The 16,447-nt window shown below is 36.0% G+C and overlaps 1 protein-coding gene across 8 annotated transcripts in view; it reads left to right on the top strand.

Moving 5' to 3' along the window:
- Positions 1 to 16,447, top strand: part of LOC138349485 (ABC transporter F family member 4-like) — a 56,444-nt gene that overhangs the window by 38,528 nt on the left and 1,469 nt on the right. For 3 of the 8 annotated variants that reach the window (XM_069310504.1, XM_069310501.1, XM_069310500.1), the window contains 4 exons: positions 554 to 715; positions 6,118 to 6,264; positions 7,103 to 7,249; positions 11,468 to 11,614. In XM_069310504.1, the coding sequence (XP_069166605.1) occupies positions 554 to 715; positions 6,118 to 6,264; positions 7,103 to 7,249; positions 11,468 to 11,614 (603 nt within the window). The remainder of the gene's footprint in view (positions 1 to 553; positions 716 to 6,117; positions 6,265 to 7,102; positions 7,250 to 11,467; positions 11,615 to 16,447) is intronic. The other 5 variants (XM_069310506.1, XM_069310507.1, XM_069310502.1 and 2 more) reach the window with 4 other exon arrangements.

The raw sequence follows: 16,447 nt of genomic DNA, 5'->3' as shown, positions 1-16,447 counted from the left end.
CTCTCTCCTTTGGGTATAACTACATGTTGATGCATTATTATCCTGTAAGTTTTGTCCAAATCATATACTCAGCGCTCAATAATGCACTCAAGAGAGTGCAGAAGACTTGATGTAGTTCAAATCTTTACATAAAATGCACAAGTGTTGGTATTTATCTTATCTTACTATGTCTTGTAATAAATCACTTGCAGGCGATGAGTCACAATAACGTGGCTAAAGTATGTTGACCAAACCACACTAGAAGGTGAAGGGACGACGACGTTTCGGTCCGTCCTGGACCATTCTCACAATCGACTTAAGAATGGTCCAGGACGGACCGAAACGTCGTCGTCCCTTCACCTTCTAGTGTGTGGTCTGGTCAACATATATCACTTCCCTTATTTATTTTAAATGTCTCGATAATAATGTAAATGGGCGTTGGGGTTACTAAAGGTCTCTCGATTACACCTCTATTCTTTCCTGCCTGGTATCTTCACACACCGTGAAAGTAGGACATGGGTAATATAAACAGAATTAAATTAAAATGGATATTAATAATTTTTATGATGTACAGGTTGAAAAAATTTTGGAAGAACGTGAAAAGAAAGGAAAAAAAGAGTATTTAATTCAGTGGAAGGATTGGGGTCCGAAATTTAACACTTGGGAGCCTGAGGAAAATCTAGAAGGGTGCCCGGATATTGTCAAACGTTTCAAGGACCAAGAGAAAAAACAGAAGGTCGGTTCTTAGTTTTGTTCTTAATTTTGGTATATTTGCCTAGGTGTATATATGTGTGTGTGTGTGTATGTGTATTGTAATAATTCCCTCCCATGAGCAAAATTTCACATGCATGATAAAGAGTCAATGGTAGAGTATTTTGGTCATAATCCACTTAAATTTTGGTCGTTCTATTAACATTTTCATTTTATAAATGCTGTAGGTTAGACCAGGGAATACATTATGGCTTTGCCTGATTGTTTTAACACTAATATTTCGGTTGGCTTTTGATCTGTCTCAATGCAACATCCTAACAATGTATCGGCCAAGTTTCTCGCTTACAACACACTCCCTAGCTCAAGTTAAAGTTGTCTAGAAAGTGTTCTTTTTCCAATTTTTTTTATATCTCTCAATAATGTTAATATATTGCTTCCAATATGTGTATGCATATACCTAAGGATAGTATTATAGATATGTATACATTTTGAGCTTGTTAGTGTCATGGTGCATCAAATAAGTGTATACATCATATACCTTATGAGAGAGTTATGTGCTGTTGACATCTGGAGCCTTGTAATGTCATGGTGTCATATTTACAAACTATTTTGTTTTTCAACTTTGTAAAAGTTGAAAGTTTTATTTGTATATGTATTGGACACGTGAAGGTTTTTTTGTACATTAATTTATTGAAATGTATACAACTGTTGATTTCTCTTGGTCACACAGTCATTTGGATCTTTTATTCCCCATATATATATACTGTACCAGTGTGTCTTATGAAAACACATTGATTGTATTTTGTACATACAGTATAAAATATTACACACAACAAAAACACACGCTATAATTTTACGCATATTCTCAGTTTACTCAAAAATATTTTACACCTTCCTCGAAATGAGTTTTGGACCATTTTAAGTTAGACTCCAAAAAATAAGTGTTATGCACTTTTTTACCCTCGATACAAATTGCATCAAAGTCGTCACTTCGACTATGCCCTTCCTCCCTTTCCTCCTGCCTCCTTTTCCAGTCATTTGTTCTTGTAGAATATACATTTGCATGTAGAAATATGTTCATTGTTTCACATATTTGTCTTCACAATGTAGTGTTTGTTTTGAATAAACTCTGTTGATTGATGCACAACTTGACAAAACAGTACTGTATATAGGCCTCCAATGTAATATGCACACTTATTGCACATAAATCTCTTCCTGGCATAGCTCAAAGGAAATGTCTTGCAACCCAATCCTTCTGTGCAATTCTGTTTGGAAATAACATTCAGGTGTGGATTCAAACACTCAATGGGAAAGATCAAATTTCCATTTGCAGAATATTTTCTTTGGGCTTGGTTATAATGATAAGAGGCAAATAACAAAACATTCTGTGGTCTTTTGAGATTAACAAAGGCCAATGACTGAAAGTTAAAAGTTTAGTACGACATTCTTAAACCTCTTTTTAAGTAAAGTGATCTCGGTGAATAACTTTAAGCATTTCTAGATCACAGAAAATGCCATGCTGTTTATATTTATTTAAATATGATGACTAAATTAGAGAATAATGGTAACTGGTGAAACATTTAACCAGAATTTAAGTGCATTTGAATACTGCCATAAAATATGTAAGTTTCAGTGATTATTTTACTGAAAACAAAATGCCAAAGTTAATAAATTATAATGCTTTGTACGTAGTTTCTTTAGCAGGGAAATCTATACCCAAACAATCTTTCACTGCATATAAATTTTCTAATTTACTTCACTAGATATACTGTAAATTTTAAGTAATGTGTATTGTACAGTATGTTTTGTTGTGGGTTAGGCATGTTTGTATTTAAGGTATATATTGTCGTCGTCCTCTGGATAGTGTTATACAGTATAAATCAAACATACACACACACACGCACATATTATATATTATTAGTGTAAATTATTGCTTCTTCAAATATCTCATTACACAGTGGAACCTTGTACTTCTCACGACAGCCTGATTTAAATCATTATGCTTAAGAATGATCAGAGTTTTTGCTCCTTTTCGCTTTGCTTACCAGTATACTGAAGTTTTCCTTCTACAGGTGACACAGAACTACTATATAAATATTGCATTTTGTATAAAATAATGCGAGACATTTTTATTTATTCGTATTTATAAAAGGTCATTTTTGACAGGGTGATCCACATTATTGAAGCTACTTTGATTATTCAGACCCCCTGATCTGGATCATCAGTGTTAACAAGTGGCAAAATTTGTTTAAAATGTTTGGGTTTTTTAATTATCGAGGTTCCACTTTATAATAGATATGAACTTGACAAAAGTAAGGTTTTGTAATCAGTAGTATTTGTATATCTTAACCCTTGCACTGCTCACCTATTTTCGGCAAAAACGTCTTGGTGCAATTGTCAAGGACATATTTTTGTTATTTTTACAAATGTTCAGGTAAATTTAATGTCAAAATGTTTCCAAAGTCAACTATTTCCATTTCAAAACACAAATAGTAATGAAAACATTAAAAAACATTAAAATATAGCCAAATTAAAAAACAAAAAGCACAACTCTCTGAGCGCCTAAAGGCGCTTTGCGCAGTGCAGTGGTTAAGCATGTGATTGAAATAGCATGTAATTCTATCCAGTATGCAGTATTGTACTATAAAAGGAAAGTTAGTTGTATATAAATATGACAATTTGACATTTAATGCATTGGTGATTCTTCAAAAAATGTAGTTTTTTACTGGAAACATGTTGAAATTTCTTGAGTATAGTGCTTTCCACTTGTAAATAATTTTTATGCAAAAATAGAACTGAATGTACTTATATTGTGCAAAATCTTGTTATAAAAAATAGTAGATTTTATGTGAGAAACTTGCATGAAAAGGTATTTGCTTTAACCAATTTTGTATGCACTATATTAGTTAAGTATGAGAAATTGTATATATTGAACAAGACTTCAAAGTTATCTGTGTAGATATTTCTACTGTAGTAGATAATGTATCTTGAGTATATTTAGTGCTTACCAGAAATTGAGTGTACTGTATATATATATTTTAGACTTGGCACTGTTATTCACCTCTCATGAAATGGTTGTGTATAGTATTCTCATTGTATTCTCCATATTATATTTTATGTGTAATGAAAACCAGAAAGTTGTTTTATTTACTGATGGTTTATCTAAATATTTTACTGTATAATCTTAGGGTAATGTATTCCATGCCATTATTGTTGTGATCCAAAATATAGAACTGCATATTCATTTGGGAATCCACAGTATATGGTACTTCACGTGTATTAATTCTGGTTAGTGAAATAGTAAATGTATCAAAACAGTAAATGTAAACAATTTGTATGCCTACTGGTGTATGTAATGTTTATGAAAGGCTTCATATACAGAGTAATGTGATGAAAGGTAACATACCTGTATAACAAGTGTATACCAAGTTCATCTGACATGGTTGACCAGACCAGACCACACACTAGAAAGTGAAGGGACAGCGATGTTTCTGTCCATCCTGGACCATTCTCAAGTCGATTGTGAATGGTCCAGGACGGACCGAAACGTCGTCATCCTTTCACCTTCTAGTGTGTGGTCTGGTCAACATACTTTAGCCATGTTATTGTGACTCATCGCTTGCACATCTGACATGGTTTTTTACTATACATTTTCTAGTCAACAGTTTCAACTTGTACAGTGTACCCTCGTTTCATACAACTTGGCCATTCTCATTACATCACAGTTGTCCTGGAAACAAAAATGAGAACAATAATTAGCTGTCATTCACCTCGTATAAACCATCATTATTAAGCAGATTCTAATAACTGTGTTGATAAGAGTGAGATCTTGCTATAAATTTCTATCTCCTACGTAATGCACTGGCTGTTTATACGTCTTTTGATGTTGAAACTTCTGTCGTACTTGCTTTTGAAGCTATGACGGGCCATTGCTTATGTATCGGAGTCTACAGGGAGCGAGATCTAGCTCTTTGGAAGTTGTCTTATTTCCATTTGAACCTGGCGTTTTCTAGTAGTCATTTAAGAGCTCCCTTTCGTGTTTACTCTCGAAGCTGTAGATAGAGGTTGTTTCCACAATATCTAATTTCATTGCATTCCAGCTGTTGTCCCCCTGCACGGCATTGCTATTGTATTGACATCTGTGGTGATATGTAGGAGCTTTTGAATATCTTGCATCATGGATGGTTCTAAATAGTCTTCTGGCTTGGTGCCTTCTATTGATAATTACTTACCTGCACTATGTAAAGTTTTTTCTTTTCGTCACTTTAAATTTTAGGAGTTTAGCACTAAAGTGGTCTGGCTTGTTGCTCTCCCAGATGTTAAGTCCTGGTGTTAACACACAAAGTTTGGGGGGAAGACATGTCAAATGTTTATACTCTTTCGTTACTTGTTGGGTTTTAATCAAATTTTTATTGTAGTGTACACATTACGTAATCAATATAAATGTGAAACGAAAAACAATATTTGCATACTTTTTTATGCAAAATGATGAGAAATCCATACCGAGATAATGTATCAACTGCCCGACACATAAATATGTTTGTTCTATTTTCAAAGTTACTTTTTTTGGGTTATATCGGAATTTTGTGTCAAATGTTGGGAATGAATACTTGTGCCTGACCCTGGGGAGGGGGACGCCTTCATTCTTTACCAACGCAGAACTTGTAGGTAGAAACTGGTACAGTATTGTGTCATTGTAAGACATCCACAATTAATACTACATTTCTCATTGTTGGTTGCCATGCCCCCCAACCGAATATGTATCCACTCTCGCCCTTTGTGTTCCTCTCACATCAGATTTTTTTTTTTAACCCTTTTCAACGTATGGTACAATGAGCAAGGTGCTAAAATTATCAAGGGGGAAGGGGGAGCTTTTATTGTTAACCAAAATTAGTACAATATTAAAATTGTGTTCAGCTCAGTAGCTAAAATTTTAATCTTTTTTTTTTTTATTTATGTAGATTTTTTAGTTTATTCATGGTAGTTATTCAAATTTGATTGATTGTCATTTAAAATATTGTTAGTTTTAGGATATACAGCATAATAAACCAGGTATCTTTAAGGATATATGTTTTAATTGGGAGCACTGAAATATATAAATAAATATAATTAACTGAATTCAGAAATAACAAAATTTAAACGAAATAGAAAAACAAAGTATATCTAGTTTGTATTTTTGTGTTTAAGGGCGGGATGGGTTGTAATATCTAAACTAATGTGTTCATGGGAATGGCAATGCTGCTGTTTTGGAAGTTAGCCAGAGGGGCGTGAGGCTAGAATTTTATAGAATTATATTCATGTTGTAGAATGGCTATAAATGTGGGTGTACATTAATGTGTTGACATGACAGAAGACAGTTTACAGAGGCTGATAATTCTAATTGGAAGGGAATGAGGAATACAAAATGTGTGTTTTAAATTATTACAGAACAAAGAACCTTTAAAGAACAAGACAAACAAGAGGGCAAGCACAAAGAAGGAGACAAAGACAAAACATAAAGATGAAAACGAGGAAGAGGATATGGAGGATGAAGAACAAGAAAATGAAGAGGAGAGTAATTCACCTAATAAGAAGGTGTGAGGGGCATCTCTCTTGTTTCACACCTGTTTCATTATCAGCTGATTCATCTCTCATTGTTTTGTTGACAAGGAATTCTCTTGTAATTGTTTAAGGGAATGGAGTCATTTTGTTGCTGTAGTCACATCATGCATAAAGTCGGCTCTACCTCAGATATTGAAGATAGTGATGCATTCGTATAAATTCAAAGTTTATCAAGAAAATAATAATTGGCTTAAATTACAACACTTGTTATATCATTCATAATTCATACGAATATGGTTTATCGTATATGATAAAAGTAGTTGAAATTTATAATAATTGAAATGACTATAATTTGACACATCAAAGTACGATGTGTCAAACTATAAAATCTGCACCGAGTTTGTACAGTTACATAGAAATGTGTACCATTTTCAGTTGTTAATATACCTAATGGGGAGGCAGATGTTCTAGATTTAATTTTTAACTACAAATTGGGGGATTTATGAAGTAGTTAATTGCAATAATTATACAGGTTGGTGATGAATTTACTTCATAAGAATCACCAAATCTGTTTTATTATTAATGAAACAAAAAGGTAGTTGTGAAATGATTAAGCGTTAAAAGATTGGAGGTTAGCTAGTGGAGTACAATAATAGATTTCTGTTCATGTTTTTGAAAGGCAATAATTGTGGGTGTACATTATTGTTTTGGCACGAAAGACAGTTTCACGAAACACAGGCATGGATGATGAGGCAATTATTGCTTTAGAAAGTTAGCATAAGATGGATAGGAAGATTCTATGAAGCTGACAAATATTATGATTGGATGGGAATAAGAGGAATAAAAAAAGTTGTCTTTTTAATTGTTACAGAAGAAAGAAACTATAAAGGGCAAGACAAACAAGAAGGGAAGTGCAAAGAAGGAGACAAAGAAAAAACCTACTAAAGACGAGGAAGAAGTTATGGAAGAGGAGGAGCAGGAAGACGTAGAAGAGGATAATGATACACCTGTTAAAAAGGTGTGATGACATTACTCTTGTTTCACACCTGTTTCATTATCAATGATTCATTTGTCAGATTTTTTGTTCTTCAGGAATGCCTCTCATCTTAATTAAAGGGGTGGAGTCATTTTAGATCTGTAGTCAAATCATTCATTAAGTCTCTGGTAATAACTATGAGAGATATTGAAAATGTTGACCACATTTACAATGTTAAGGTGTTGAGAGGGTTAAACAACAAATTCAAGTGTTCTTTTGATTGCTTACTAAGCCAGAGGCAGATTCAACCAGGACACTGCTCTTGTGGTAAGCTGTAGTCAATTTTTACTCCATCATGACAAGGTACTTTCAAGTAGTCTAGTCATGTAGTTAGGGAGAGAAGAGGCTAAGGAAATAGCTTGATCCACTTCTGAGAGTAACTGCTCTCTCTAATACCAAAGAGCAAAGCAAACCTCTCAACACCTTCAATTGATATTTGGAAATATAAGGAAATTAATTATTCTGCTAACAGGATAAACTAACTGTTACCCAGGTAGCAATCAGTGTATCACTATAGAGCAGAAGAGCTGACAGCCCACACTTTAAGCCCAGGATATCTAGATATGCTAAGAGATCCTGGGACCAAAGGGCTGGGAATGGAAGCAACAGAGGGGGCTGCTTGGGAAGAAGTGTTTCAATACTCTCGACACTTTATTGTTAAGATCATCTCGATTGATTACTGAGCCAATTTCCCAAGACACACTTCCACCCCAAAAAAAAAATATGGGATATGAAGGGAACCCAAAGCACAAATAACAACGAAGAGAGGTAGATACCAGCTCTGAACTGTAGACCAGGTATGGAACTTGTCCACCAAGCACTAAGGCTGAGGTATGGCCAAACCCGACGTGTAATGAAGAGACTGGCAATTTAATCTGAAGGTGGAAAAATGGAAAACTAGAAAGAGATCCTGAGGTCGTGAACCAATATCAGACAAAATTGCAAGGAAAGCCAGCATACGAGCCACTTGCTAGAAACCTGAAAGAGCAATCATAACATGTCTAAGGCTAACCGGGACTGCTATGGCCAGGACACACACACACACACACAGTACCGGCCCATATCACTTCCTAGAGAATAAGGATCTGGTGACTGCCAATTGATTAGTAGGGAACTGAAAAACACGCAAGGACATTGCGCATTCAAGCTGAGAATATTTGAAAAATATCTAGGGGTCTCAAGAGTCCAATATTAGGGTAATTGCAGGACATCTTGGAGGAGATGAAAAATTCCAAGATCCAAAAATCCCGAGCATTCCTAAATGCTCGGGGAAACTTGGTGTTTGATTAAATTTTAGATCAACGTTAAATTAAATTTGATGTTGAAAACATCTAATTCACAAAAATATCCAAGGAATGCATATGACAAGCTGGGGCTCCCACCCAAAGAACTAGGTAAATCTCATTCACCTGGTTAATGAAAACCCTACCCAGAGAAGTTGTGGAATTGCATTCTAGAGAATCAGAAGGCCCAGCCTGGGGCATTCCCCAGAACCAGACACAGAACCCTGTACCCCAGCTACATTCCCATGAAATGAGGCACAATGACTTGGAAATCACGCAAAAGAATTAACTCGGAAAAACAAATGGAGCAATGTGCCCCAGAAATAAGTTTAGATGTTTATAGACGAAGGTTATAAATCACGATCCTGGGATACCCAGCTGTGGAACCCCAAGAGGCCCCAGAGGACACTAGTGGACAAGGGGGGGCTGGAGAATACAACCTGGAGTACAAACACCACCAGAGAGTCCTGGTGTATCAGGACTCTCTGGTGGTGTACAAACCAGAGAGTACAAACACCCTGGATCAATGTGTCTTCCCAGAAGTGCTGGAAAGCTCTCCTGAGAAAGCATGAAATGCACATGTAAAGCCCAGTTGTTGAGACCTGGAAAAAACACCTCAGGAAAACTGGGTGCACATTTGAGCCACAAAGGCAGAGAACTCGAGAATAACCCTTAGGCACATACTGGGGAATCAGGGGTCCAAGGACTCCAAACAGAATTAGAGGGTGCCTTCAAGAACCTACAAGACACATCTGGAAAACAGATAGAACTCTTTTTACCTATCAGTAAGAGGGTTCAATCTGGGTTGTCTGGTGAATGCTTCAAAGTGTATGTTGTATGTCAACCAAGGAACACACCGGCTCCCTCGGCCGACCGAGGGAGCCAAGCGGACAGCACGCTGGACTTGTGATCCTGTGGTCCCGGGTTCGATCCCGGGCGCTGGTGTGAAACAATGGGCTGAGTTTCTTTCACCCTATGCCCCTGTTACCTAGCAGTAAAATAGGTACCTGGGTGTTAGTCATCTGTCATGGGCTGCTTCCTGGGGGTGGAGGCCTGGTCGAGGACCGGGCTGCGGGGACACCCAAAGCCCCGAAATCATCTCAAGATAACCTATAGATCATATCTCCAGGAGATCTGGGAACCTTGGAAAAAGCAGGATCCAATGTAATGAAATATAGAATAGGTGGCCAGCAGGTTTGCTGTCCTCTTTAATGTTAAATACTAACATTATAACCAGATGTGAGTAATCAGAGAGCTAGGTCCTAAAACTTGACATAGACAATCTGAAATGGCACGTCCAAGTAGTGGAAACACTCGATAGAAATCAGGCCCAGCTGAAAGCTCCACCAAATAGCTAGAGAAGACAACCGAGGTTTGTCAGTCTTCGGTCAATTTATGTGAGGGAAAATAATCCTGACATTTTCAAATCCAAAGACAATTTTCAAAGAGCAACCAGTGGTCTGAATGTGCCTCTGCGGAGCTTGGAATATAGCATGTGCACATTGGGCGAGAAGTAAATTCGTTGGCATTTCTAACCCAGGTGAGGGTCAGTAGCGATCAGATTTATCTGTGGTTATCGAAGCAGTAATGCTTTGATTGCTTGCTTAGAATTATTGGAGATCATGTCAAAGTATTTACTTGCACCTGGATGTCCGTGTGGGGTGTCTAAAATTGTTTGAGCAAATCTTTCTTCTCCAAACCATTTCATGACCATTTGAATACCCCGTAGTTCCTTGTCTTTAGATTACTTGTCATTAAAATGAGCATTGTCACAGGAGGCAACTGAGGTGGTCTTAGAAATCTGAGGTAATCAACAAAATACTGTAACCATTGCATAATTTAAAAGCCACTTGGTAATTTATAATGTATAAAAAAATGATCAAACAGATATGCACGGTCATTATTATCAGTTAATATTAATTTACATAAAATGCAAGTAGTCACACACAGTTTGTTTAACCCTCAAACTGCACAACCATAATTAGGTAAATAATCTGGTGCACATAAAAATATATATAATTGTTTTTTCCTTTTGTAAAACATTTCTTTCTGATGGGGGAAACTAATAATTTACGTTTGGCTTTTGTGAGGTGAAGAAATGTTGAAAACATCAAATTCTGAAAATTTATTTTCAAGTTAATTTGTAATACATCACATCGCAAATATCTTCCAGGTCCATAAAAGCCCTTGAAATTTTCTGTGGCATCATTGGTTCCTGGCATGGGCATCAGGATTTTTTTTTTTTTAATAAATAATTTCCAGTAAGAAACAAAGGGCCTTCAAGATTTTTCAATATAACTAATGATGGCTAAAGGTCATTAGTGTTGAATGATGCTGACATAGAATCTTTAGGACTTTTAAGTATTATTGGGCACATTAAAGCTTCCACAGGTGATAGGCACACTGGCTCCTCTTGCTTGAGAGCTACAAAAGCAGTTTAAGGGTTAACGACATGTTGGAAAATACAGTTGCAAATGATTGACAAGCCTTTTTGTGATGTAAATATCCAAGATTTAATATTAAGTATAAATGTAGATATGCCCTGTATAGTGTAGCAATATGTTGCTTGATTAGAAATTTTGCTCAAAATATCCTTGTCAAATCCCATTTAATATAAAGTTTAATATCAAGTCAAAGAGTGTTTTCAAAGTTTCCAGATTTGAAAAAGAATGGGAAGTTAGCTATGACAATTATTATGTTATTGTGTGAGTATTATTGTGTTAACAAAAGAAAGTTTACAGAGGCTGATAATTATAATTGAAAGGTAATGAGAGGAATACAAAATAAGAACATAAGAATGAAGGTAACTGTAGAAGGCCGATTGGCCCATACGAGGCAGCCCCTATTTATATCCATCCCAACTCATATGTATGTCTAACCTAGGCTTGAAACCAACATATGTTTTAAATTATTACAGACCAAAGAACCTTTAAAGAACAAGACAAACAAGAGGGCAAGCACAAAGAAGGACACAAAGACAAAACATAAAGATGAAAACGAGGAAGAGGATATGGAGGATGAAGAACAAGAAAATGAAGAGGAGAGTAATTCACCTAATAAGAAGGTGTGAGGGGCATCTCTCTTGTTTCACACCTGTTTCATTATCAGCTGATTCATCTCTTATTGTTTTGTTAACAAGGAATTTCAATTAACATGGAAAGTCTTATTGAGATCTCGGTAGTTCCTTGTCATTTTAGATGCCTCAAATGTTTACATTTTTATGAAGACATTGGAAGTCAAATTTACTTGCAATGTTATAGAAGAATGGGATAAACTTGGATAAAGAAACCAATATTTTTTTTATCCAAGTTAAAATTAACAAGAAGTTATTTAATCAAAATGGCCAATATTGTTTTAACTTATTAGCATTTTCTTATTTTAATTATTATAACAATTATATTTTTATTTAATGCCAAAGGATTTTTAAAATAATATCTTTGAATGTATTATTGATTAAATTTGGTTGAAAGGATGGAATGTGAAAGTTACGATCACATTTAATGGCCGAATATTTTAGTTTAATAATTTGAATGACCTATTTTCCAAGTGAAGTTATTTAGGATCCTCCCTAGTACAAGCTCACGATACAGTAATGGTTTTCTTCCAGCCGAGACTTTCAGAAAATTATTTAGTGTTGGATATAGACAGGTATGACACCATGACTCACCAAGGGTGCACAAGCGATCTCATTCTCAGCATTAAAGGAGGCAAACTTTGGGCGTGGAAATCACCTTTCCAATTTTCTCCCTAAGATTTTTCCAACCAAAGAGCTCCTGGTCCCTTTCTCCTGTAGGAGTGAGATTTTGTTCTCTTCTGTCCAAGTAGCTTAGTCCTCTTCATTCTGCGCTAATCCCTTCAAAGCTAGGCAATTGTTTTAAATTTTACATTGTGTTTCTTTAGGCGCGACTTCCATGTCGCTGTTGCATATTCTAATATTGGCCTCACATAGGCTGTTTGTCTTGGAACCTATTTAGGCTCTATAAGGTTCCAATGCTTTCCCCTCTTCCCATATTTGCAGATCTATCCACTCCCAAATAATTTTGAATTCTGTAGTTGCTTTCCTCAAATGTTATATATTTCCTCAAATGGTCTTCTGAATCACTTTCCAATTCTCATAATCTTGGTCATTTTGGGATTAAACTCTTAGCAGCACTTTGTCTTCAGACTTGCAGTTTGTCAAGAGTTTCTTGTGTTTCTCTGCAATCTTCCTAGTTCACTACATTTCTCATTAGCTTTTCATCATCTGCAAACCATGGACATATTTGAACTAACTCCCTTAGGTAGGTCTTTCACACAAATTTAAAACGGCAATGATCCTTGGGAGACCACATTTGTGTCGAACCTCAATCTCATCACCTCTGAGTGGGATCCATTGTCCATACCAAGTTTAGTGTGTACCCAATTATCCCAGCTTCTCTCTCCATCTTGTACACTAGTTTTTCACGAGGAAAATATTAAAATACATCTTGATGGAAGATGCAGTGTTGCTAGCTGTAGATGGTTGCAGGAGTGAGGTGTTGCTGTGGTACGTCAGGCTGTATAGGGTGAATAATATAACGAATTATGATTTTTGTGTTATATAGCCTTCATTATTATTATTAACCTTTCTCTGGATTAATGGTAATGAAACCATTAATTCAATAATATAGTACTGTAATATTTCATATCTGTTTTAGTATAGCAATGGAATATTTTTACTTAAGATTTAATTCATGTCTTGTAAACATTAAGGTGATTGTGATATCCATTGAATGTTTAGTTCATATGTCTTAAGTTATTAGGAACTGCATACTGGATATAATGTATGTCTGAGCCATATTTGTTTTACAGTTCAAATTAGAATTGGTTTGAACTTGTATAATTAATTATTTAAGTGTTTATAGTAAATACACTAAATTGTGATTAAACTGTATTGAAGATAATGTTCAGTCTGTAAGGGCTTCATCTTGAGAGGTGCGCAGATCAAATGCTTAAAAGGGTAAAAATGAGGTGACGTGAGACCAGAAAGGCGAGTGATTACTCGTGTAACAAGCTTTTCCCAAGTGTCTATGAGGATGGGGGAGTTGCAATTCTAAATGGCCTTTTATTCTATACTATTCTATACTATTCTATACTATACTATTCTATACTATTCTATACTATACTATACTATACTATTCCTTATTCAGTATCTGCATTCCTTTTCAATCCAGACTGTACTTGGAACAAGTTCGGTGAAGGAGAACTCATACTCTCTGTATAGATGATTCTTCCTCTCCTAGACAAATTAATAATACCAAATGGTGATACTCAAATTCCCAGTCAACAGAAACCTACCTTGTTTACTTTTACTCACCACTGTAATAGAACAAATCGAGGTCCGGTGATTGTGATCTTCCTTAGGACATTTAAGATTTATAGCCAGCAATTCCTTGCACACAAGTGCCTAGCCACTGTGTCCTGTAGAGCAGGCATGTCATACGTGTGGCCTTTAGCAAGCACACCTGCGGCCTGTACAAAGGATACTGTAATATGTTATATAATATAATAGAAGAAATATTCTGCAATAATTTTTATTAAATGATTTCAATTAGTTGTCATGTGTGGCCCTCATAACATAATTGTGACCCATATGGGTCTCGGGGGACCGTCAGTTTGACAGGTCTGAAGTACAGTATGGGCAGTGCTCTGTTTTAGGTTTGTTAGAAAATGAATTGGCACAGTGATTCTCCTACATTTTGTTGCAATTGGCAATAGGGAACTCGAAGACTGCCATGAAGACACTCGGTACATCTTCATGACCAAAGTTGCTACATCCTCCAGACTACATCCTCGACCGTCGTCATGGTCGCCATCCCTTTAGAGTAGTTTAGATCACTTTTAATAGTAGGACTTTTCTGTCTTTTTAATTCTTGACTTGAAAAGCAAGAAAGTTCCCATAACCCGATTTTTCAATCTTGTTCCTTTGGGCTTACCTAGGATAAGTTTTACACTTAAGCCTTCAGAAATATTGTTCAACCTGTTTTTAGGCTTAAATACTTGTTTATTCCTTTACAACATATTCTAACAAATTAGTGGTTAGGTTAGCTTGGGTTTGTGTTAGGTTTGATCCAGAACTTTACAATGGGAGTTTGTAGAAAAGTCAGTTTAGGTTTGTTTAGGTTCCACCCAAAATCCTTACACAAACCAGGGTTGTATCTAGGTATGTATTCAGGTTCTACCTAGACCTTCCTTGTCAGTCAAAAGGTGTGTTGGTTAGGTTTGATTTTGTTCAGCCTAGACCTTCACAATCAATCGCAGGAAAACTTTTTAGGTTTGTACAGGTTCAACCTAATTTTGTACTCGACTTTATAGTCATACATTGAAATCTCTTAAGTGAGGCTTTCCCTTCTAGCTGGAAAATGTGCCCTGACTATGTATCACCTAATGAAGACGATTATGGCTGCCTTACCTATTCCTCTCCCTATCCTTCGACATCTTGATGCTCTGCACCATTACAGATGACACCTCAGCTGATAGTCGAAATCCAATAGTGGCTGTTTTTATCTCTAGCAGATTCAAGACAGTTGAGTTTTGCTGGGTTCCTAGCCATAGCGGTATTACTTTAAACAAACATGCGGACATTGCCTCAAAGGAGGCCTCTGCCCTTTTTCTATTTCCCCCCAAAAAAGGCATTCCTTATTCAAATTTTTACTTATTTGTTTATTCCTCAATCCGTGACTTTTGGCAAGGTCATAGGTCAGACGTTACAGGTAACAAACTGCACTCTTGCAAGTAACTTATCCGCTTGGCCTTCCTCCTACCACCGTAACAGATAGTGGAAAACTGCCCTGGCTTGGTTATGTATTGGCCACACTCTTAACTCCTGACCACTTAATGGAATACTGTCCTCATTATCTGAACTGCATTGTGCCACTTAGTCATACCTCTTCTTGTAGAATGTTCCAATTTTTAGGATGATTGTATGTTTTGTTTTCATATTGCCCCTCGGAGTCATTTGTCTGTCGGTAGAATCCTTGGGGAATCTGATATCCTTGATATCGTTCACCTTATGTCCATTTATTCTTGTATTGGCATCCTAAGTGATATTTTGCTCCTTTTGAATATCCAGCAACACTGATGTTCTTCCAGGCTTGGTTCCTTTTTTTTATAATTACGGTACTTGATTCTTACTGTTCTGATACAGGTGGTGCCTTCAATTGATAATTACTCTACACTTTACTCCATTGTCAGAAGGAGGACTAACAGCAGCAACAAGTCACTATAGCAAATGTATATACAATGCCTTGTAGTAATTATAACAAAAGAAACTTAGATGCACAGGTTTATATCAACACTTCCATCACAAAACTTGGAGTATCACAAACTTCGTGGTTTTAGCCTAAAAGAAAAATATAAAGTGAATAAGATCTACAGCTGATAAGCAGTACTACACAAGCCGAATAAAGAAAATTCAGAATTGCAACCCCCCTTTCTCCTCGGTATTTACTTTTTTATAAATAAATAACCTTAAATGTCTGTAAGGTAAGTTAGTTATCAGGAGAAGGTGCTAAGCTAGTAAGCATGTGGAAGGAATGTGAGAACAAGGAGCTGGAACTTTGGCTGGAGTGAAGGAGCAATGCCACAAAACTTGAACTGGTGGCAATCAAGTATGAATCATACCAGAAGCTAGACCATCACTTTACTTAATGAACAGTACAATTTGATGAACTGTGTTTCTGATCAATATTTTTAAAGATTTTACTAATAGGTTTCATGTTAAATTAACTGTCAACTTTGATTCTGTACGTTGTCAGTCATTTGTACTGTTAACCCAATGTATTTGTTGTTAAAGGTTCCATAATTAATTGAGTTGATATATTCTGACATTCTATCAAATACTTTGTAAGTACCATCTCTATCCAATAAAGGTGTTAAC

This window comes from Procambarus clarkii, chromosome 67 (assembly GCF_040958095.1).
Source record: "Procambarus clarkii isolate CNS0578487 chromosome 67, FALCON_Pclarkii_2.0, whole genome shotgun sequence".
Taxonomy (NCBI): Eukaryota; Metazoa; Arthropoda; class Malacostraca; order Decapoda; family Cambaridae; genus Procambarus; species Procambarus clarkii.
This window is presented reverse-complemented; position numbering and strand designations above follow the sequence as displayed.